The sequence below is a fragment of the Lithobates pipiens genome, unplaced genomic scaffold, assembly GCF_037356315.1.
Source record: "Lithobates pipiens isolate NorthernLeopardFrog02 unplaced genomic scaffold, aLitPip1_a1.2 Scaffold_23, whole genome shotgun sequence".
NCBI classification, from domain to species: Eukaryota; Metazoa; Chordata; class Amphibia; order Anura; family Ranidae; genus Lithobates; species Lithobates pipiens.
Genome location: NW_027507785.1, coordinates 91,364,643 through 91,389,837, shown reverse-complemented (window position 1 = coordinate 91,389,837; position 25,195 = coordinate 91,364,643). Strand labels below are relative to the sequence as shown.

The 25,195-nt window shown below is 43.3% G+C and overlaps 1 protein-coding gene across 5 annotated transcripts in view; it reads right to left on the bottom strand.

The window, feature by feature from the left end:
• ERC2 (ELKS/RAB6-interacting/CAST family member 2) overlaps positions 1-25,195 on the bottom strand; it is a 1,374,577-nt gene that overhangs the window by 1,051,694 nt on the left and 297,688 nt on the right. For 3 of the 5 annotated variants that reach the window (XM_077452044.1, XM_077452045.1, XM_077452049.1), the window contains one exon: positions 24,428-24,469. The exons of the other annotated variants lie outside the window; for them this stretch is intronic. In XM_077452044.1, the coding sequence (XP_077308170.1) occupies positions 24,428-24,469 (42 nt within the window). The remainder of the gene's footprint in view (positions 1-24,427; positions 24,470-25,195) is intronic. 5 annotated transcript variants of the gene reach the window in all.

The window sequence follows — 25,195 nt, the reverse complement described above, 5'->3', positions numbered from 1 at the left end:
AGCTCTGTATACACACCTATTTTCACATCGCTCCAGTCCAGTCATGTGATCTCCCCTTTGTCAGCTAGCGCCAGCTGTATGCAAGAGGAGAGAAAGAGCTTGACAATGGCTGACAATGCCTGGGAGCGGTGACATCACCCATAGGCTTACTATTGCCCATCTGTTGCCGGCATTCCATGGCAGCCCCTGGCTGACACAGGGGAGCTGGATCACGGGACTGAACTGGAGCGACTTCAAAATATGTATACAGAACATTCTTATACAGGTTAGGCAGCAATAGGCATTTGGAGGATGGGAAGAAGCATTTCTAAGATTAATTAGGTATATCCCTAGAATTCTACTTTAACGATGAACAGTAGCAGAACAGATATGGCTTAGTTATGCACAGATATCAACATATCTGGAAACGTTTATTGGGAATTTTAGTGTTGAGAACTTCTCATTATCACTCTGTAGCTCAAATGGGAACTTTGACTATTTGTTGTTTTTTATACAGTTGAAAGTGTTAGAATCGCTGTCGGGTTTTTACTGATGCCTGTGTCTCCCTTTAGGCTCCTTTCACATGGGCAGACCAATCGGGTCCACCTGTCAGTTTTTAAAGAGGATTTGATTGCACCGTCCATTGCTCTCTATGGAGTGGCTGATGTCAATGGACATATGTCCGTTGACACCCGGTGACATCCGATCTTATTCGCTAAAAACAGATGGATGGGAGATCTGTTCCCTATCCATTTGTCAGATCGGATGACAGTCATATGGAAACGGACAGGTGGTCTGTTTCCATCTGACCGCCCATAGAGGAAAGGGTGCTGTGTCCATGTCCACTATGCATAAACTAAGCTGGCGGAGTCCACCCATTTGAAAGGGGCCTTAGGGAGTCACTATTTACTCCCATTTTCTGTCATGGTGATTGTTATCACTGGTACAGAAAGTAAAAGTAGATCCAAAAATATCCTGTTCCAGGAAGAGACTATTTTAGGAGAAAGCTCCTAATAGGGGCACATTTCCTTTTCGGAATAGGGCATTTCTTTTCTGTTGCATCGTTAGCATGGGAAGTAAAGGAAAATATTCCCAATGGGAACACGGGATAGCAATAAAAGCCTGGCGGCAGTTCTAGACCTGACAAAACTAGAACCAAAGATTGTGGCTGGAGTTCTAGGGTTACACCTTTGTGTTTTTCAACATATCTTTTTAATGAGCTTTTAGGTGTTTTGAATTTTTCATGGGCAATAAAAAAAATGTAGGCTTATTACCAGGGGTAGAAACTCATGCACAATGCATTGTACATGCATTTTCACCAATCATCATTTGGCATCAAAATTCTTATAAGCGGACCAAAAAAAAATGGACCTGAACTATTTTCAATACGGCTGCAGTATGCAGATGTGAACAAGCTCTATTTATAACATTGCCTCTAATGATATGAGTTTTGCCATGTTCTGCAAATGTGTGAATGGAGTCTTAAAGTTTTATGATTTGCATTTACTAATCATCTTTGCCCATACCTCTCCTGCCCACAGCTTACACTAAGTTACCTTGGGTCCACTGAGGTATGGCTTTACCTAGATTCTATATTGTCTTGACTGGCAGTATTTTTTATAAACTGTCATCACCAAGAATTATATCAGTTCTGTATTATTGTGTTATATTTAATTAAAGGAATTTTACTGCAGAAACAATGCAGAAACAATGCAGAAACAATACCATATATATGAAAGAGATTACACAGGTTAGAAAGCAGTGTGCAAGGAGAAGCTAGCAAATACGTCAGTACATGAGTTATAGAGGTCACACAGTTCATGCCATGCTCAGAAATTTAGCAGCAATGTTAAGCGACGCAGAGTAGACTGTGTGCCCATAGCTGGTGTGTAGGTGCATGAGACAGATTCAAGGCTAGCTTCTATGTCAGCCATTCTCAACCAGGGTTGTTAGGGGTTTCTTGAGTTGTAGTTTAGTGTCCTGCCATTTGATGGTGCCTGCATAGTTTCAGGGCTAACACCACTTGCAATTGTGGCATTCCTCCTACTGACCACCAATGTAAGAACCCTTTCACACTGAATCACCGCTAAAACAGCCGCTGAAGTGCTGGTTGTTTTTGCGGTGCTTTAGCTGCGTTTTAACAGTGCTTTTGTGTCGCTTTTCAGGCGCTAGCGGGGAACTTTTTTTTAAAGCGGAATTCCACCCAAAAAATGGAACTTCCACTTTAAGTGCAGGTGACCCCCTGACATGCCACATTTGGCATGCAATTTTTTTGCGGGGGGAGCGGGCACCCTGTTTTTAGAGGCGCCCAGCTCCCACTTCCTCCCCTGGATGACCTCTCCTCCCTCCCTCCCTGCAATCTTCTGGGACACGTCACAGCTCGCACATGCGCAGTACGTGCCTGGTTTTGAAGCCATAGCTGGGCGCCCACAGTTAGAATGAGGGGCTTTGTATGCCCACATCACTGGACCTTAGGATAGGTGAGTGTCTGATTATTAAAAGTGGGTAGAACTCTGTTTTAAGGTCACGTAAAAACGTGACATTAAAAAAAAAAGACCCATTTTGTGGCGCCTTGAAAGGGCTGCCCATTCATTTGAATGGGCAGGGGCATTTTTGGAGAGCTTTTTACAGTGCTCCAAACACACCCCAAAGATGCTGCTTGCAGGATTTCTTCTACCGCCCCGCAAGCGCACTGCCCCAATGTGAAAGCACCAATTAAACTTAATGGGAAGCAGTTTTCAGATGCTATTTTTAGCCCTAAAACACCTGAAAACTGCCTCAGTGTGAAAGGGGTCTTAAGGATATTTTCCCAATTAATTGCATTTTAGTAAGGGTTCCCCAAGAGCTTAAAAATAATTTAGGGGTTTCTCTGGGGTAAAAAGTTTTGAGGATGGCTGTTCTATTTGATTAAATTCCCATATGCGAGTTTAGTTAAAAAAAAAAAAATCATATATATAAATGGAGTGCATGTGCTTCATTATAAAAATATAACATCCTCCTCTTCTTTGGACCCACTACTGGCGCTCCTGGCTACTCCCTTCTGCCAAGTGCCTCATAGCAAGCAACTTGCTATGGGGGGACTCATGTATGCCCACTCCCAAGCCCTGGGTGTCCATAAGACACACACAACGGGGCTTGGCCCTGCCCCCACTCCCTTGTCACTGGCAGTGATTGACAGCAGTGGGAGCCAATGGCTCCTGCTGCTGTATCTGAGCCAATGAGGAGTGAGAGAACTGAGGGAGCCTTGGCTCTCGCGCACATCGTTGGATCCAGATCGGACTGTATTCAGGGTGGGCTGCAGGGGAAGCTGCATAAAGAGGGATTTTTACTGCAGAGAATTCAGCAAGGTAAGAAAAAACATTCTGCCTTAACAACCACTTTAAGACTTTCGTAATATTGGGAAACACTGCTGTAGATACACTGGTAGAAGGTAATGATTATCAAGGATCAACAATAATTGTATTGTGACACAATCTCCACTAATTATTTTTAAGCAGCCAAATGCAAAATTAAATCAATCTGAAAATGTTTGGGGCTACCCTGCACTGCAACTGTGCTTAAGTCAGAAAGTCCATTCAATTTGCTTTAATCTACAGTCTCTGTAATTTAGTGGAATATAATTCAACTCATTATGTGGTCTGGGAGGCTCTGTTTGCGGTATCAGATTTATAGTGAACCTGTGATTTGCTCAGGCATGTCAAAGAAGGTTTATTTTACTGAACAACTTCCCAGCAGCACATACATCACCTTCTTTTCCCACCGCAGCTACTCCATTCTGCTGTTGGAAGGCCAAGCTCCAAGTCACTGTAGTCCAAGCTGACATAGGGCTGAGGACTGTCTCCTTGACCACATGGGACAGTGGTGGGACAACCACCAAGCACCAGTCTTGTCATATGCTGTCCACGTCCATACTGGATATGGACATCCAAAGGTATAGAAGCATCAGGTATTTTCTATGATCAGTGGAGTCGGTAAAGGGGGCAATTGCCCCCCCCCCCCGGTTGATCCTTGGCCCCCTGTATGCGACCTCCCCCATTAAATTAGGCTGCTGGGCAGAGGTGGCTGCCCCGGTCCCAACGCCATAACTGCCTGAATTCCTGTGGCACTTCGGGGGGCAGCTTCAGTCCCCGTCCTACCTGTCAGACATGTAGCACAGAGCTGAGAGCACTGAAAATATTCCTTGGCTCTGTGCTACACTTTTGATAGGTGGAAACTGCACTGTGCCAGCTGCACTGCTCTGAAGCTTTTGTGAGGAAGAGAGGAGAGAAAGAGCTGTAAAAAAAGGAGCCCCACGTGCATGGGGGGCCACCATGGGGGGCCACTGCAGTTCTCCCCACCCTATCACTGTAAAAGCAGCAATGAAGCAAGAAGGATTCCGCTGCCTCAAACTTTATAGGAACAGTTGCCGACCAGTCAGCAGGACAAGGAGTGAGAAACTGGTGAGTTAACTGTCTAGCTACAGCTGGTCCACCTCCTACTGTCTACTGAGTCAATGGGCGCTGCTGTTCCCACCCCTTCCCAAGCCCGCCACCTTTGATTGGAAAAAGAATATAAGAGCTGAGGTGGAGAAAGAACTGAGCTGCCTGGGGGAGGGGGAGGAGCACAGATGGGCAAGAGAAGAGAAGGGATACTTACTGTGACCCCCTTCCTCTCTCTTCTCTTACCTCTGTACTCTCTTCTGCCTCTCCCTCTTTCTCTCCATTCTCTCTCTCTATCTCGAGTTCCGTTCTGGGAGCTCATTCATAAGTCCATCTTGTTCGTAGGTACAACAAAGCGCTTGCAGGCAAATACCATAGGACAGAAATGTATTTTTAAATACCATAGGACAGCTATCAGATAAATAAACACTGTTATTTATAATGTGCAACTATTAATGCTAGTCAGATTAAACTACAAGATCAATATTGATTTTGCTATCATGGTCATTATGGCAACTGAGATTCAAGGCTTACAGCCCAATTCCAGGTTTACTTTCATTGTAAATAGTTTGTTTGGGCCAAGCTTGTCCAAACAATCTGTTTCCTTTACTAAAGAAGGACCTGCTTTCTAAACTGTATGTAGCATCAGCTACATACAGTACACAGCACTGTGTTCCAGCACTGGTACCGGGACTTCCCGTCTGCTGCTGGAACAAAGTCAGGCTGAGTGCTGTACAGCCATTCACAGTAAGCCTTGTGTGTTGAGATTGAATACAAGGCTTTCTCTTATCGGCTAAGGTATGGAGGTGGGCAGATGATGTCACAAGCTCCACCTCAGCCAATCAGAGGAAGCCTTGAATGCTTTAATTAAATTAGTAGCGTGCAGCCTGTCTCAATTTTGTTTTGGCAGCAAATGGGAGGTCAATGTACCGCTGCTAGAACACAGCGCTGCATAGTGTATTTATTGTTTTATTTTGCCTCGATATACAGAACTTGTGCTTTCCAGCACAACCGATCAGACATCAGCACTAGAGATGGGCTCGGGTGTGTTCGGGATTCCACCTGCCCGATCCCGCCAGGAAGCCGACACTGTACACCTCTAATCACAGGCAATGTGACATTTCCCGATCCACAGCTCCACATGCTAGGAAATGTCTTACTGCCTGTGACAAGCCGTGTGCAGTGTACACCACAAACCAATTAGCAGAGAAACAGGTCAAAATAAAGAATGGCTGACATTTGCACTATTGTCTATCCATCTACCATTTCATGCAAAAAAAAAATTTAAAAATGTTTCCTTCATTGGAGTGAGAAAATGTTCCCTTGATTAGAAATGAAGAAAAATCTCCCCAGTGGAGACACAAGCAACAATAAAACCCCTGATAGAGGTTTGAACTGTTTCCAATCAAAACAGATCTGATTGAATCAGGTGAAATGGAGGGTATTTACCATAAGATATATAATCAAAGTTGATAATGAGACAGATTTCTGCCATATAATTAAATTTTTCTTACACGGGATGTTCTCATCTGTAGAGGAACAATGTCAAACACCCTAAAAAAAATCTGTCCCGACCCCTATATGCTGTTGATATATACATTTGACTTAGTTGACTTGTTATGTTGGCATTTTCTGTATGTATCTTATATATTTATCAACATACTTTTCACTCCAGTTGTACTTTGGAAAAATTTAAGTATCTGTCATGATGCCTCATTTTGTACCATTCCTTATGAAAACATAATAAAAATTATTGAACAAGAAAAAAATCTGTCCTGGCAATGAAATGGAAACGGTGCTCAAAAAAAATGTAAGCATAGCTAAAGTCAGAACTTTCTCCAGCCTTTTAAATTCTGGATAGTGGTGAGGGGTTAGAACTATTGCTGTCTGCGTCCACATTAGTGGGATTTATCCTCTGTATGGTCCTGGCAACCAATGTGCCCAGGACTAAAATCCAAATTTTTAAGTTGGCAATAGAACAGTGATGGGGGAAAATGTTTTGTAGTGGCTAGTCTACATGCTGACAACTGTCCAGGAGGGATTCCCCTCACTCTGTTGAGCTTTCCTCTCACTTTGTCTACAACATATATGTAAAAAGGGACCAACATATTTACCAAGTAACTATAGACCTGTTAGTTTAACTTCTATAGTTGGGAAGATACTGGAGAATTTAATAAAATAACACATATGCCCCGTACACACGAGCGGACTTTTCGACATCCAAACTCCGACGGACTGAGTCCGGCGGACTATCCGATCGTGTGTGGGCTGCAACGGACTTTAGCGAAGCTAAAGTCTGACGGACTTTAGAAATGAAGCATGCTTTAAATTTTCCCGACGGAACTCCGCCGGACCCGGTCCCCTTTGAAAAATCCGCTCGTGTGTGTGCTACTCCGACGGACTAAAACCGACGCTAGGGCAGCTATTGGCTACTGTCTATGAACTTCCTACGTCGAATCCAGTCGTACGTCATCACGTTCGACTCCGTCGGAGTTTGGTGTGATGGTGTGTGGTCAAGTCCGTTCGGTTGAAAAGTCCGCCAGAACTCCGTCGGAACTCCAGCGGAACTCCGGCGGAACTCCTTTGGAGGTCTGTCAGACTTAATTCCTCTCGTGTGTACGGGGCAATAGATGAGTTTTTGCTGGGGAAAATATTTTTTTTTAAGTAACAGACAGCATGGATTCATGAATCACGCAAGTTGTCAGATAAATCAGATTTCTTTTTATGAAGAGGTAAGTAAAACCTTGGACAAAGGAGTGGTTGTGGATGTGGTATACCTGGTTTTTGCAAAAGTGTTTGACATAGTTCCCCACACACGGCTAATATGTAAGGTAAAAATCTCTTTGTAAATAGATAGAAAACTGGCTAAAAGACTGAATTCAGAGAGTAGTGGTTAATGATTTTTAATCTGAAAGTGGTAGTAAACCCATCGATTTAAACAGTTAAAAAAAAGGCATGCCGGGAATGCTAACTGCACATTGGCTGTGCTCTCAGCCAAACTATCAAACCATCCAATGGCTGGTGTCATAACGAATCACATGTGCAGCACCATAGCAGTTGAAGATTAAACAGAGGCAAAGATGGCAGCTTCCTTGGCTGAAAACGATAGGGGAGTTAACTTCCACTTGAATGGTCTAAGGTTATCAGTGGTATACCCCAAAGTTCAGTGTTGGGACCCCTACTTTTCAATATATTTATAAATGATATAGGGTCCAGGATTGAAAGTGCCATTTCAGTCTTTGCAGATGACTTCAAGCTATGCAGTGGAATAACATCCTTATAAAATGAAGAAATGGTCACACTTTGAATTTCCAAAAAAACTTGCATGATGTACCTTTATTGTCACAAGTGTATCAGACAAACACAGGACAAGCAGTTGACCACTGCTTGTCCTGTGTTTGTCTGATACACTTGTGACAATAAGGGTACATCAAGCAAGTTTTTTTGGAAATTCAGAGTGCGACCATTTCTTCATTTTATTTGCACTGGACGGTGGTGAGCCGAGGTCTATTTGCACCTGAAGATTTGCCTGGAGCAGTGTGTGCTCCTCTTTTGGTTCCTGCTGGAATACCATCCTTACAGGATGTCTCCAATTTACAAGCCAAACTCAATGCACTGTTTAATTGGGAAATTATGTGGCAAATGAGGTTTAATGCTGATAAATGTAAAGGTATGCACTAGGGGGCATAAGCTCTTTCTTGTATTAAGAGAGGCATGGACTGCAGAGAGTGATATTGTTTTGCCCCTGTACAAATCATTAGTAAGACCTCATCTGGAATATGTAGTTCAGTTTTGGGCACCAGTTCATAAAAAGGATAATCCGGGAACTGGGGAAAGTGCAGAGAAGGGCAACCAAGCTGATCAGATGCATGGAGGAGCTCAGCTTTAAGGAAAGATTAAAGAGTTTATTCTCTCATAGGAGAAGATTAGGGGGGATATGTCCAACATGTATAAATACATAAGGGATCCATATAGTGAGCTTGGTGTTGAGTTATTCACTTTAAGGTGTTCACAGAGGACAAGGTGGCATTCTTTAGGTCTGCACAAAAAGAGATTTAATCTCCAAATACGGAAAGGTTTTTTCACAGTAATGCCCCGTACACACGAGCGGACTTTTCAACATCCAAAGTCCGACGGACTGAGTCCGTCAGACTATTCAATCGTGTGTGGGCTGCAACGGACTTTTGACTCGCCAAAGTCCGAAGGACTTTAGAATATGGAAAGCCCCGTACACACGAGAGGACTTATGTCCGACAGACTTCCAAAGGAGTTCCGTCGGAGTTCTGCTGGAATTCCGACGGAGTTCTGACAGACTTTTCGGCTGAGCGGACTTGGCCACACACAATCACACTAAACTCCGACGGATTCGAACGTGATGACGTACGACTGGATTCGAATAAGGAAGTTCATAGCCAGTAGCCAATAGCTGCCCTAGCGTCGGTTTTAGTCCGTCGGAATAGCATACACACGAGCGAATTTTTCGAAGGGACCGGGTCCGGCGGAGTTCCTTCGGAAAAATTTGAAGCATGTTCCATATTCTAAAGTCCTTCGGACTTTGGCGAGCCAAAAGTCCGTTGCAGCCCACACACGATCGAATAGTCTGACGGACTCAGTCCGTCAGACTTTGGATGTTGAAAAGTCCGCTCGTGTGTACGGGGTAGAACATGCTTCACATTTTTCCGAAGGAACTCCGCCGGACCCGGTCCCTTCGAAAAATTTGCTCGTGTGTATGCTATTCCGACGGACTAAAACCGACGCTAGGGCAGCTATTGGCTACTGGCTATGAACTTCCTTATTCGAATCCAGTCGTACGTCATCACGTTCGAATCCGTCGGAGTTTAGTGTGATTGTGTGTGGCCAAGTCCGCTCAGCCGAAAAGTCTGTCAGAACTCCGTCGGAATTCCAGCAGAACTCCGACGGAACTCCTTCGGAAGTCTGTCGGACATAAGTCCTCTTGTGTGTACGGGGCTTAAGAGTTGTGAAAATGTGGCGTAGACTCCCTCAAGAGCTGTTCTGGCTGGCTCAGTAGCTTGCTTTAAAAAAGGTCTGGATTCTTTCCTAAATGTACATAACATAACTGGATACTAACATTTATAGGTAAAGTTGATCCAGGGAGAATCCGATTGCCTCTCGGGATCAGGAAGGAATTCTTTCCCCTGCTGGAGCAAACTGGATCAGCTTTGCTGTTTTTTTTTTTGCCTTTCTCTGGATCAACTGTGGGTATAGGATTTTGCATGTGGCATTGTATGATTTTTTTTCCCTTTCATTGGTTGATTTTGATGGACTTGTGTCTTTTTTCAACCTGACAATGTGACAGGTTTAAAACCCCAAAAGTGAAAACGTTTTGGCTTTAGATATAGCAGGTACTTCTCAGCATAAATAACCTCACACAATCAGAAGTAACCACAAATACGCAAAGGTGGTATGCTATGCACATGTCTATTAAAAAGTCACCTAAGCAAAAAAAATAAAAAATATGCATGGCTGTCTAAAGCCCCGTACACACGAGCGGACTTTTCAACATCCAAAGTCCGACGGACTGAGTCCGTCAGACTATTCGATCGTGTGTGGGCTGCAACGGACTTTTGACTCGCCAAAGTCCGAAGGACTTTAGAATATGGAACATGCTTCAAATTTTTCCGAAGGAACTCCGCCGGACCCGGTCCCTTCAAAAAATTCACTCGTGTGTATGCTATTCCGACGGACTAAAACCGACGCTAGGGCAGCTATTGGCTACTGGCTATGAACTTCCTTATTCGAATCCAGTCGTACGTCATCACGTTCGAATCCATCGGAGTTTAGTGTGATTGTGTGTGGCCAAGTCCGCTCAGCCGAAAAGTCTGTCAGAACTCCGTCGGAATTCCAGCAGAACTCCGACGGAGCTCCTTCGGAAGTCTGTCGGACATAAGTCCTCTCGTGTGTACGGGGCTTTAGACTCTTAAGTAAGTCATACACATAGGATGGTGATGAGCTATTAGGAAATAATTCAACTACTAAATGATCTTTTTCTGTACCCTAGCTGCAGTGCCAGAATGGAAATACAAAGCAGCCAGAGAATATAAAACTCATTAGCTCGCATCTGTGCATATGACCTAACCTTGCCAACACTATTTTAATACTTGCAATACAATTTTAATTAAGAGAAATGTAGCATGAACATAGCTACAGTTATATTCGCTATTGTTTTAAAACAGGGTCAATTGAGGCTGAACCATGGGAGCTTTGAGAGAGTCAGATATGCTTAGACCCTACAAGCCTTCTGGCATTAGGCCACTAGTATTCTGGGCCCAATTATATATGCAGGCATAAATGATTGTATCCTACTATCATGAATTATCTTTGAACTTGGCATTACACTTTTCTTCCATTAGCTTATTGCTTGGCACTGCCCTCCAACAATAACCTATAATATCAAATGTGTGGCTACCTTTAACTGGTACATTACTTTGGATGTCAGAGAAATTGTGTCAGGGAGTAGGCAGTGGAAGTACTGGCAATCTTGCCAGTAGAAGAAATGGACGCCATAGGCGCATCATGTGACAGATGGTCCCCCCTGCTGGCCTATATAAGGCTGCCTCTGCCTGACCCAAGTTTCTGGATTGTCTTCAGTTCTTCCCTGTTCCTGAACCTGTGTTATACTTCCAAGTGATTCCTCTTGTGACCTCGGCTTGCCTCCTGATCGGCTTTGATCTCCTCTCCAGTGTTTGACCCCTGGCTTGGCTCAAAAACTTTGCTATACCTGCACTTGCCTGATTACCAGTGTTTGACCCCCGACATGGCTCATAGACTTTGCTATACTTGCACCTGCCTGATTACCAATGTTTGACCCCCGGCTTGGTTCACGGACTTTGCTTATCACTTATCTGACATTGACCCTCAGCTGGCCTCACCACAGCTTCCAATCTGCTCTTCTGTGTTCTACCCTCAGCCAGGCTTTTACTAAGTGTCCAGAATACTCCTTGTCATCTTCTCAAGTCTTCAAGTGATCATCAGCTCAAGCCTTCCCAACCTGCTGGCAACGCATGCTTCTTTGAGCCCTATACCTCCTGTACCACCTTCGGGGGTATACTGCGCTTAGCCACAAGTGGAGCCTCTCTCAGCATCTTGGCCTTGGAAAAGGTACCTGACAGTACAATCCAGTCATGTCAGAGGCCGTCAGAGTTAGCTCCCCACTCGAAGCTCTGTGCCAGCAGGTCACCGTCCTCACAGTACAGAGACTCCAGGAAGGCTACTTTCAATTAGAGGGTCGTCTACAGCACATGACGGTCTCGCATGCTCCTGCAGATTCAGGTTCATCATTTTCCAATACAGCATCCTGCTCTTCCCCACAAGACCGGGCAAGCTCAACTTCTGCAGTAATGGTGGCACCCCGTGAACCAAGAGTTCCTACACCTGAACGCTTTCTGGGGAATCAGAAGAAATTCAGAGCCTTCAAAAATGCTTGCTCGTTGTATCCAGCCCTCCAGCCCAGAACCATCTTCTCTGAGTCTGTGAAAGTGGGATTCATCATCTCCCTGCTATCCGAGGAACCCCAAGCATGGGCCCATAACATGCTTGAACAAAAGAGCTCTGTATTAAACTCTGTAGACACCTTTTTCAAAGCAATGGCACAGTTCTATGATGATCCAAAGCGCCCAGCAATGGCCAAAGCCTCTCTGCATACCTTGCTTCAGGGTAAATGCCTGGTAGAAGATTATACCATTGACTTTCGAAGATGGTCTGATGACACTGGGTGGAATGAGGCTGCTCTCAAATACCAATACTGTCATGGCCTCTCATAAACTCTCAAAGACGAACTGGCCCGAGTCGAGACACCCGCCACCCTAGAAGGCCTAATTCAACTTGCCATAAAACTTGACAGGCGCCTATGGGAGTGGCAGTCTGAACGCTTTCAAATCCCTCGTCCTACTTGGATGATACCCAGGATTCCACTTGTTCCTTCTCCTCGGCCTAGTTCTTCCACTCCTGTCTCAGAAGGTGAACCTATGCAGCTGGGTCTGGTCCGCTCTCCACTCACACCCAATGAGAAGCAATGCCGTCAACAGGCCAATCATTGTCTATACTGCGGAGGAGCTGGACACTTTTCTATGTAATTGGCCTGTGAGGCCTTAGAAGTCGCCCCAACCCCTTCCTATGAACTTTTAGGTTGCTGGTCCTTCCTCTTCTTACCTTACCCTCCCTACAGGTGGTGGAAGAAGAGGTCCGGATCTTGGCCATCGTTGATTTAGGAGCATGCAGCTGCTTCTTGGACTTCTCCCTGGCCAAAAGACTCTCTATCCCCCTGCAGGGTAAGAAGTAAAGCCTGCAAGTCCATTTAGCCGATGGTTTCTAACCCTGTTTCGGACCCGTTACTAAGGAAACCAGACCCATCCTCACCATCACAGATTCTGGTCACCAAGCGTTCATCTGTTTTGATGTTATATGCTCTCACATGTTCCCCATCATTCTGGGAATTCTGTGGCTACAGGCCTATAATCCTCAAATAAATTGGATCAAGAAAGAAAAATCTTTTTCCTCTGTCTATTGTTTACAGCATTGCTTTGTCCCAGCTCCCAGCAACTTGGCCAACTGTTTAACTGTTCAGTCAATACCAAATACTCATCAGAATGTCCCCACGGCTTACCAAGAATTTATGGACGTTTTTGATAAGAAAAAAGATGACAATATTCCACTCCATCGAGCTTATGACTGCCCATTCTAACTGCAACCAGGAACTGAGATTCCATTTGGCTGGATATTCCTTCTATCAGAAATCGAGTTGGAGGCCTTACGAGAATATATCAATGAAAATCTTGAAAATCTTGAAAAAGGGTTTGTCCACCCTTCTTCTTCCCCAGCTGGACTGGTATATTCTTTGTTGAGAAGAAAGATGGTATTCTCAGACCTTGTGTGGATTATAGATACCTTAATAAGATAACCATTAAAAATTGCTACCCGCTCCCTCTTGTCCCAGAACTCTTCCAGAGATTCCGAACTGCTCGGATCTTTACTAAGCTGGATCTACGTGGAGCCTACGATCTTGTTCAAATTTGAGAGGGACATGAGTGGAAGGCGGATTTCAGATCACGGTTTGGTCATTTTGAATACCCTGTTATGCCATTCGGACTATGCAACGCTCCAGCTACCTTCCAACGCCTGGTAAATTACATTTTTCGTGAATTTCTTCACAACTTTTTCATTGTCTATCTAGACGACATCTTCATTTTTTCTCCCACATTGCAACTCCACCAAACCCATGTAAAGAAAGTACTTGTAACTTTCAGGTAACACAGACTTCACACTAAGGCAGAAAAGTGCGACTTTGAGAAAACAGTCATACAGTTTTTGGGACTGAAGGTATCGCAATGGAGCCACAAAAAGTAAAGGCAATTTTGGAATGGCCAGCCCCTGTAGACAAAAAAGGTGTCCAGCGATTCGTGAGCTTCACTAATTTCTATCGGAGGTTCGTGAAGGGATTTTCCACTATCATTTTTTTGCCCATTAGACAGTTGACTCACCAGCAGTTTCCGGTTTTAATGATCTCAAGAAGCGTAAATAGCCTTTGATAAATTGAAAAATCTGTTCACCTCTGCTCCAATACTACAGCACCCAGATCTGGCCTTGCGTGTTGTGTGTTGAAGGTAGATGCCTTGGAGATAGCTACAGGAGCAATCTTGTCCCAAAGCCAAGGACCTAAGGCTCTCTTTCAACCTGTAGCCGTTGCCTCTCTGAAGATGACTCCTCCAGAGAGGAATTATGACGTGGGAAACCGGGAATTATTGGCCATTAAATTCACTTTGGAGGAATGGAGGTATTTTCTGAAGGGGGCTACTCACCCTATCATGATTTTCACGGATCATATGAATCTGGAGTACCTCAGAACAGCGAAGTGTCTAAAGCCGTGTACTTTTCCGACGGCAAATGTGTGATGACAGGCTGTTGGTGGAAAATCTGACCGTTTGTACGCTCCATCTGACAATTGTTGTTGGATTTTCCATGGACAAATGTTGGATGGCAGGTTTTAAAATTTTCTGCGGACAAATGTCTGTTGTCGGATTTTCCGAGTGTATGTACACAAGTCCGTTGGACAAAAGTCCAAAGTACAAACACGTATGCTCGAAAGCAAGGACGAGCCAGAAGTGGTCGGTCTTGTAAACTAGCGTTCGTGATGGAGAATTAACATTCGTGACGTGGCAAATTATGAAATCTCAAAATGCAGCGCACATTCTCTTCTTCTTTAATTAAATAATAATAAAGCTGCTTTGCTGGTGATATTGATGGAGTTATTGCAAACACATTTTCAAAGGCTTTTTTTTTTTCTAGAGATATCAAGAATAATATTATATTATGCTTTTTTTGGGAAAGTTAGGACAACACCATTATACCGTAGTTTTTAAGATCAAAGATACAACTAAGTTGGTGTCCCTTGTCAATTTTACATTGTATTTTTTTAAATGTAACTGCCTATTCCCAAACTGTAATTTTGAAGTAAAACACAATTTTTTTTATTGTGCATTAAAAAAAGAAAACAAATAAAATTAGACATGCTATCTGCCAATAGAACTTAACCAAAAAGTGACTTCTATGCATTCAAAATATATAATATATAACAAATCAAATCATTATTATTCAACCAAAAAATAAAATAAAAGCCTCATGCATGTGTCCTGCTTCTTAATATAGGGGGTCAACAATGACAAGAGTTGGTGAAAGCAGGGGTCCGTCATCCGGAGATAATTCCGAAAAACATCTGGATTATTCTCCTGGAGCTACCACAGCAAAGGCATATCACATAATTGGGCACGATTAATAAAGCACCCAATTTTAGGTCCAAGAACTCCTCCTCCTGTTGCTGGACTGGACTTGGGTCAAAGCAACAACTCCAAGGCCAATAATAAATAACATGTTATCTCCTCCAATTCCGCAACATGTCTGGTTGACGAATGCCCATTCAGAAACAAACACGAAATGAAAAGTGCAAACTGAAAAGCGCTAAATGAAAAGCGCGAATAAACACTCACCAAACTAAAGAGTGCTAAAGAGCTAAAAAAAACACGTAGTAAGTATTTTTGCTCATCCAACCTGATCTGAAGACAGCAATCAGACAAGCCTCCAGCCAGTACACTGAACCTGAAGAATCAAGATGGGTTGCTATGGTTTCAGGACAAGATTTTCATTCCTCAACAAGTGAGACTTCAAGACTTGAGAACCTTCCATGACCACCAGGTCATTTTGGGGGAAAAAGAAAACATGGGACCTTATACAGCGCTCCTTTTGGTGGCCCAGTTGGAAGCTAGATTGTAAAAATTATGTCAGTTCCTATACCACATGTTAATGCAACAAAGGGTCCTATTACGGCCTTTGCCCATTCCAGAACAGCCCTGGTGGTAGTGGACCACCTCTCAAAGATGGCACATTTTTTACCAATGGTTGACACACCCTCTGCCCCAGACACAGCAAATATTTTTATCAAAGAGATTGTTAGATTGCATTGGGATACCAACAACATTGTTTCCGACAGAGGAGTGCAATTTATTTTCAGGTTTTGGAGAGATCTTTGCAAATCCTTGTCAATAGAAGTATCTCTTTCATCAGCACACCACTCACAGAGCAATGGCTAGACAGAAAGGACAAATCAAACCTTGGAGCAATACCTGCAGTATTTTTGTACCTGCTCTCAAGACGACTGTGTGTCCCTTCTTCCATGTGTACAGTTTGCCTATAATAATTCCTTGCATACTGCCACCAATTAATCCCCCTTTTGGGCAAATTATGGGTTCCATCCCTCTTTTTACCCAATTCTATCCCAGAAGCTTCAGTACCTGTGGCCCAGGATTGAATAAGTTTCATCAAGATCAATTACAAGCAACTCCAGAAAGCCATGCAACAGGCCCAAGAAAACTATAAAAAATACCACGACAAGAAAAGAAGAGACAACCCTGTTTTCAAAGTAGGAGATGAAGTATGGCTGTCTGCTGTAAATCTTAAAATCTCCTGCCCATCATGGAAATGGACCAAAATTCATTGGGCCTTTCAAGATCAAGAGAATGATAAATCCTGTGGCCTTTGAATTATCACTACCTGCCTCTTACAAATGTCACACAGTTTTTTTATGTCTCACTACTAAAACTGGTGGTCCGAAGTCCCTGTCCCAGAAGGGAAGAACTACCACCACCTCCAGTTCTGGTAGAAAGCGAGGCGGAGTTAGAAGTGGAAGCCATTATGGACTGCAGAAAAAGAGGGTGGCAATTACAATACCTCATCAAATGGAAGGGGCATCCTCAGATGATAATTCCTGGGATCCCTCTAGCATTGTGCATGCTCCACGGCTTATACAAGCCTTCCCCAACAAACATCTAAGAAAGATGGATAGCTTGGGCATCCAGAGGCTGTCCTTTGGGGGGGCACAGTCAGAGAAATAGTGTCAGGGAATAGGCAGTGGAAGTACTGGCAATCTTGCCAGTAGAAGAAATGGGCGCCATAGGCGCATCATGTGACAGATGGTTCCCCCTGCTGGCCTATATAAGGCTGCCTCTGTCTGACCCAAGTTGTTGAATTGTCTTCAGCTCTTCCCTGTTCCCGAACCTGTGTTATACTTCCAAGTGATTCCTGTTGTGACCTCAGCTTGCCTCCTGAGCTACTCTGATCTCCTCTCCAGTGTTTGACCCCCGGCTTAGCTCACAGACTTTGCTATACTTGCACCTGCCAGATTACCAGAGTTTGACCCCCGACTTGGCTCACTGACTTAGATACACCTACACCTCCCTAATTACCAGTGTTTTGCCCCTGGCTTGGCTCACGGACTTTGCTATACTTGCACCTTCCTGATTACCAGTGTTTGACCCCCGGTTTGGCTCACGGACTTTACTTATCACTTACCTGTGATTGACCCTCAGCTGGCCATCACAGCCTCCAATCTGCTCTCCTGTGTTCTACCCTCAGCCAGGCTTTTACTAAGTGTCCGGAATACTCCTTGTCGTCTGCTCAAGCAAAGTCTCCAAGTGATCATCAGCTCAAGCCTTCCCAACCTTCTGGCAACCCGTGCATCTTTGAGGCCTATACCTCCTGTACCACCTTCAGGGGTATACTGCGCTTAGCCACAAGGGGAGCCTCTCTCAGCATCTTGGCCTCGAAAAAGGTACCTGACAATGGATCTCTGACATATCAGGATTAGGACACCTAATACGTCCTTCTCCATAGTAATTGTGGTGTGTGTGTATGTAGCAAATTAGAATTCAGAATTAAAATATGCAGTGTTAATAATTTGAGTTGTGTCAATAAATCAGTAGTAGGATAGATTTCTATGGTTAGAAAAAACTGTCAAGAATGGGCATTTTTAGTAATCGCAGTCTTCTTTCTTAAATGGTTACCGACAGCTCGGTCTTATATCTCAAGGATAGCTCTGTAAGCTATTTAGTTGTATTCTTCACCTTTCACAGCAGAAACACAGAGTCCCACAGAGGATGTCCCATCTCCAACCTTAGCTCTGTATTAAAAAACAGACTTTATTGGGTTGACTTACTAAAAATGGAGATTGCAAAAACTGATGCAGCTCTGCAAAGAAACCAGCTTCCAGTCTTGTTTTGTCAAAGCTTAATTGAACAAGCTGCAGTTTGAAGCTAATTGGCTACCATGCACAGGTGCACCAGATTTTTCACTCTCCAGTTTTGTTAGGCCCCTTTCACACTGTCGGACCGTTCAGGTCCGCCTGTCAGTTTTGTCGGCGGACCTGAATGGGTGATCCATGTTAGTCTATGGAGCGACGGATGTCAGAGGTGACATGTCCGCTGACATCCGACCCGGTCTGATCCTCTAAAATCAGACGGATGGCCCTACGTTCATATCGGTCCCTGGCGGATCGGATCGAGTGAGATCTGATGAAGACAGACATGCAGTCCAATTACATCCGATCACTCCATAGCAAGCAGCGGCGCTCGACAAGCCCTTCCCCGCTTAGTGAGCAGAGAGGGACCTGTCATACACTGGGTCTCAGCGGAGATCAACTAAGAGATCTCCCGCTGAGCTGGCGGACTCTGGCGGACTCTGTGGCAGCGGATCCGCCTGGTGTGAATGAAGCCTAAATTAACCCCTGTGGGTGGCTGAAGGACAGTTATTGTCAATTTAATTGAAACATTATACTCAAAATATTTTTGGCAGCAAATCACCTCATTCTGTTTTTGCAGGCTTTGTCTTATTTTCTCTTCAACTAGCAAAAGGACTGTGCTACGCATTCTCCAGACAGATCCCAATGGAATCAGCGAAATGCCGGAATGAGAAATGACAATGGCAGGCTAATCACTTAGTCAAATCATGCAATATGTGACCTCCTATGCTCCCATTCTCCTGACTTTTTGCAGTATTTGGATTACTATTCCAGTGGGGGGTTACAGGAGCCATAATGGTGCACGGGTTTCTATGACAGCTAACTGAGCAGTTTGATTTTGGCTCTGCCACCAGGAGTATGTGTGCATGTGAATCTATACAAAAGCAGCGAGCAGGAGAGCAATGGACAATGGACACTTAACTATTGACAACTATACGTGTATTATGCCTTCTGGGCATTAGTCAAGTCTATAGAGAACACAGGGCATGCTGTGAAACTATGAGGTGCTTAATTTGGCAATTAGACATTTGCAGTCCTGCTTTAGGCCCCTTTCACATGTGTGGACCGTTCAGATTCGCCTGTCAGTTTTTTAGGCAGATCTGAACGGTTACTCCATACAGCTCTATGGAGCGTCGGATATGAGAGGTAACATGTCCGCTGACATCCGATCCGCTCCGCAAAATCCAGACGGATGGAAGCCCTATTTTCCATCCGTCTGGCGGATCGGATCGGATGAAAACGGACAGGCGGTCGATAATCATCCGATCCCACCATAGGGGAGAGCGGACTCTCTAACAGGTCAGTCCCTGCACAGACTGCGATCCCCGCTGAGCAAGTGGCTGCTAAATACGGACAGTCCCGTGTGAAAGATGCCTTAACCTTCAGCTTTCTTTAATTAGTAGGAACCATTGGTGACAATTTTAAGCTGGATACACATTATACAACTTTTGTTGCTCGATTTCCTTTAGATTCACCTTCAACTATGTAGTGCAAGGGCCTGCCTGACTGCATATAAATTGAAAGTGTTTAGGTTTGACTTCATATTATATGGTTTAGGTAAGGTCACTTTCACACCGAGGTGCTTTTCACGCATTTTGGCGGTAAAAAATAGCGCCTGTAAAGAGCCTCTCATGCCTCCCCAGTATGAAAGCCAGAGTAATTTCACACTGGGGTGGTGTGCTTGCGGGATGGTAAAAAAATTCCTGCAAGCAGCATCCTTGGGGGTTGTTTAGGAGTGCAGTATAATGTGCTCCTAAACCGCCCCTGCCCATTGGAACGCATGGGCAGCACTTCCAAAGCACCTGAAAAACGCTTCAGAAGTGACGCAATACAGGCACCTTTAACCCTTTGTTCAGCCACTAGTGGGGGTTAAAAGCGCCCCACTAGCGGCCGTAGAAATGCTGCTAAAACGATAGAAAACCACTGCCAATGTATCCACCGCCCCCGTGTTAAATTACCCTGAATCTAAAGGAAAAAATCTAAAGAAAATTGTACAGTCTGTATCCAGCTTTATTAGTGCGTATAATGAGAACTAAGCTGAGTCAGTAACTACAAAAAACTGGGCAACGGGATTCCACTTTACTGACACCTCTGCTATGTCAGGAAGAGAATACAAGTAAAAATAGGACAAACAGCTATCTATGAGATGTAAGACAGCACTACTGTAACAATTTATGATTGAATGTTCAGATTATTACAAATGCCTGTTTGTGAATGACTTGTTAATAAAATGTTAATAAAAAGACTGTTTTAAAGGCCATGCCACAATGAAAAGAAAGTATAAAATAAATATGTAAGTTATTAGTAAATTACAGAGAAATCACAGCAACCAGAGATAGTATTCAGCTGCATAAGCAAAGGGAAAGTAGGCAGCACTCAAAATAAAAAACCCAACACAGAACAGCAGAGTTTCTTTTTGCATGCATTGTAAACTGCAAACCAATCCACACTATTTGGAAAGACACACTTATTTTGAGAGACACGCTAATACACATTCACACGGATACAAATATTAGCATGCACAGCCTTTCTGCAAAAGATGTGCAGATACCAGTAGGAAAACCAAAGCCTAGATACATTTGTTTATTGGTCTTTACCAGCAAATTAAATAATGCTTTATTAAATACTAAATGCTCAATATATATACATGAAAATCAGATTTCAGAACTGTAGAAATTGTAATTACGTCTACCATGTACCTCTTATGCTGTGCACCTTAAAGTGACCCTATTATTAATTCTAGATAAAACAAAAGCTATGATGTAATAGTAGAAGGTTAATATGCAATTTCCAGAGGATGTGCATTTGTAGAGCTCAAGGAAGGCAGTGCTGCTATCTGACACCTTCTGTCACCATCTGAATCCATTGAGGAAGCATGACCCCATCACTTGGCTTCACAATGACCAACAGCAGTTGTACAACACTGAGGCCGCGTACACACGGGCGGACTGTTCGCCCAACTTTGTCCGCTGAACAGTGTTTGGGCGGACAGTCCGCTCGTGTGTGGGCTTTCAGCGGACAGTTTCAGCGGACAGTTTGACGAACAAGGTTTTTCGGAAATTCCGTAAAACTGTCCGCTGAAACCTTGTTTGAGCGAACAGTCCGCCCGTGTGTAGGCTTGTTCGACAAACTAAGTTCCGCGCATGCTCAGAAAGGCTTAACACGCCGAAAGTTATAATGCAGTGTATAGGACGTCGTATTTTTCGTCCCGTCGTACGTGCCGTTCACGTCATCGCGCACGTTTCAGCAAACTGTTCGTTCGTCGTGTGTGGCCATGTCCGTCCATGCTAATTTTGAGCGGACTGTTTGCCGAAACTGTTTGACGGACAAAGTTGGGCGAACAGTCCGCCCGTGTGTACGCGGCCTAAGAACTCTTGTCAAAGTGTTTTTTTAACTGACCCTAAAGCCTCATGCACACTGGACGTTTTTTGACATTTTTACAACTGCTGTTTTTGATATCTTATGTGTCCATGCACACGTAGGCTGTTAGCAGCAGTTTTGGGCAGTGGCATTTTTGAGCAGTAAAAAATAAAAAACTAGTGGTTTCTGAGAGACATTTTTCAGCTGTAAAAACGCTCTAACGCTGATAAACGCTGACAAACGTAGATAAACGCTCAAAAACATCACTTACCAGCATTTAACGTTTTTGATCAATTGAAAAAAAAAATAATAATAATGTTTTTCTTCAAAAAAAGAAAAACTCTAAAAACCGCTAACGTGGAAAAATGCTACACAACGCTAATAAATGCTATTGCAAAAACGTTGAAAGAAGTTGCAAAACTCACTGCAAAGCCACTGCCATTTTTATAAAGTTATTTTAAAGTGGTTGTAAACCCTTACAAACCACTTTGACCTACAGGTAAGCCTAGATTAAGGCTTACCTGTAGGTCCAAGAAATATCTCCTAAACCTATACGGTTTAGGAGATATTTACCAAAAGACAGGCACCCCTGTCTACGGCGCACGCACAGGCGCACTGAGCAGGCCACAGATCACTGAGATATGGCGCTCGTGTCGGCTCCCGTGTGCATGCGCGGGAGTGACGTCATCGTTGCTCCGGCGAATCACAGCGCCGGAGTAGCGAGACCCGGAAGTCACTCCGGGATACATGGCAGTGGCGAAGATGAAGACGGAGGACCGCTACAGGGGTTTCGTTCTCAGGTAAGTTATTCATAATGAGCTAGTATGCTATGCATACTAGCTCATTATGCCTTTGCCTTGCAGGTTGCATTTTTATTTTATTTTTTTTCAATAGCCTTTACTTTCTCTTTAACATCCAGTGTGCCTGAGGCCTTAAATATATAATAATCTACAATTTGATTCAACTTACTAGCAACTACCAAACACCAAATGGTCCGTTTATAAATGTTTTTACACAAAATTCACACATTTTTCCAAACGGAATTCATTGGAAAAAATGTGTAAATTATGGATAAGAGTTGTGTAAATCTTGTGTAAAAACATTATAAATAGACCTCTATGTGTCAGTAGTGTATAGAGCTGACCTTCAAAGTTGCTTAGTAGTCAATTTTCTCCTATAATAATGTAATGGGCCATTTGTGAGCTCCTGTAAATAAAGTAACCCTCAATGACAAAGAAGATTTGAATTTTGGTGATTGCTTCTGGGTCACTGCATTTTAATATAATACATTCTGTTACAGCCTTGGCTTGTGTTGCTCTGATTTATACATTTATTCTTTATCCTAAATGTTCCAATTAAGTCTTCAATAGTGCATTCTAGCATTAGTTCCCAATAAAATGATCACAAGGGGTGAGTCTTTACCGCAGGTCATCATCATTGCTCCTACAGTTTTGCACATCCTAATTAAGTCTAAGGCCGCGTACACACGGGCGGATTGTCTGCCCAACTTAGTCCACTGAACCGTGTTTCAGCGGACAATCCGCTCGTGTGTGGGCTTCAGCGGACTTTTTCAGCGGACAGTCTGACGGACTTTGTCTTTCGGAATTTCCGTAATTTTGTCTGTCCAAACTTGGTTTTGTCCGTCCAAACTTGGTTTCAGCGGACAGCGGAGAGCGGAAACTCTATAATTGTTTAAAAGGGCTGTTTGATCTTATCCTCTCTGATACTCCCATTCTTCCACAGTCCTCAAACCATCTACTTATAGAAAAGGGCCATGGGGGCAAACTGCACATTCTCAGTTAGGTTTGTGATGCTAGAGAGATGTTTTTTTTTTTCTTGGGAGAGTGCATGTGATCAGCACAGGGCCAAACAGCACTGTCCAGACAGAGGGTCAGGGGTCTTGTGGCCTCATAGGACAATCAGGGGAAAATGAAATCTCCTCCTACAAGCTTTAACCAGACACTGATAGAAGTCACAAGACCGCTATATACTGCTGATGAGAAAAGGTATTTAGCAGTTTATATTTACTAAAATAATTGCATTTCCATGTTCTGTGTACTGTGGGAGACCAGATATAGTGAATGCAGGGCCCTGGGTTTAGTGACACCTTAAGGTGCTAGAGAGGGTGGCCAGAAGGTGTTTTTTTTTTTTTTTAACAAATCTGAATTTACACTTTACTATTCAGTATATAATGCTGAAAATTGACTTGCTGCCCACCGAACAGATAGGTAACATTATTGTTTTATCACAAGGTATTATTATTATACAGGATTTAGATAGCGCCAACAGTTATGCAGCACTTTATTTGGATTCTTTTTAAAGCACAACTCCAGGAATTATTTGTATTGCACACTTATCCTGGTCCAGCTTGGCACAACATATGTAAGTATTACTCATACCTGATGAACTGCTGAGGAAGCTGGAAATCACCATAGTTGGCGCTACTATAGCAATATCCACAATCTTTCGGGTCCTGTTCAGGTTCTATGTGAGCAACTGCCCCACTGCATCCTGACTACAGGGGGTTGCTCGTATGGCACTGTTGTGTGCAGTGGCACAGCTGCTCCCACAGAACCTAAGCAGGATTTGGAAGATGGTGGCTATTACTATAGTAGCGCAGACTACTACAGTAAATCCAGCTTCCCCAGTGGTCCATCAAGTATGAGTAATGCACACATACATTGTACCAAGCTGGACCAATGCAAATATGCAATACAACTAATTCTAGCTTAAAGGGTCACTTTAAGTCACAGTTTATTCTACAATAGCTACAAAACATTATTTGTGTTAGTAAAGGAATTTCTATAAACCCTTGAATACTATTGACTACAGTTGTTGGAAAATTGTCTCTTCAAATGGCCATTCAGTTTTTTACACTGATACCATTAAACTGCAGCCTATAGATGCAGCAAGTAGGTTTTCTCTCTACAGTTTTATCATTTGTGTATTTCATAAAAAAATCCCTCTATCTACATAGGATGTGCAGATGGCGCAAATGAAAAAGTCCAAGCAGAGAAATCAATTCATCACACACAGAATTATAAGAAAAGAAGGAACATAAGGCGCACACACAAACCTTTCAACTTACCTGCCAAATAAAATCTGGATCAAAGCACAAAGACGGAGATCTCTACAAGGAGTAAGGTAAAACCACAGATTCATATTCATTTCGATTCTCCAGTTACAGCACATTCAAGTCATCGGTTCTGCCTCGTAATCATAACTATGAAGGACTTTTGGCATGGAATCAAAAACACCATAAGCTAAATTACAGTAGCGCTGAACGGGGGGAATAGCAGCAATTCGTGGTAAAAGACGGGGGAATGATTATGACATGAAATCGAAATAGCTCTATTCATTAGTAGTGCCGTGATGGAATTTAGATAATGAAATTCAAGCATTACACTTGAAACGATAGAGGTTTGCACAAGCTAATAATGCAACTAGGTACTTTGCATCATACTCAGAATAAGTAAGTCTTAGCTAGTTTTCATAAATGTCAGAACAGCTTTATACATGATTGTAAGTGCTAAAACTAAAAAAAAAAAAACATTTATACACTATTTATTTCTTGGTATGGGAAAATAAGGTTAAAGCTGAACTCCAAGCAGATATATACAACACTCAATGCAGTACTGCATTTAATATTACATCATTACCTGTATTGTAATATTATTGTATGTTACTCCAAAATGTAATATTCCTGATATGTGCCTGTTCTCTTTGCATTGCTTCCTTTATGTCAAGTATCTGGTGTTCCTACCAGTCCCCTTGATTTCTATCTTAAACTGACAATGCTGGACATGGAAGCAGGTTGATTCAAGGGTGGTCAGTTTTCTTCTTTGCATTCTACTTG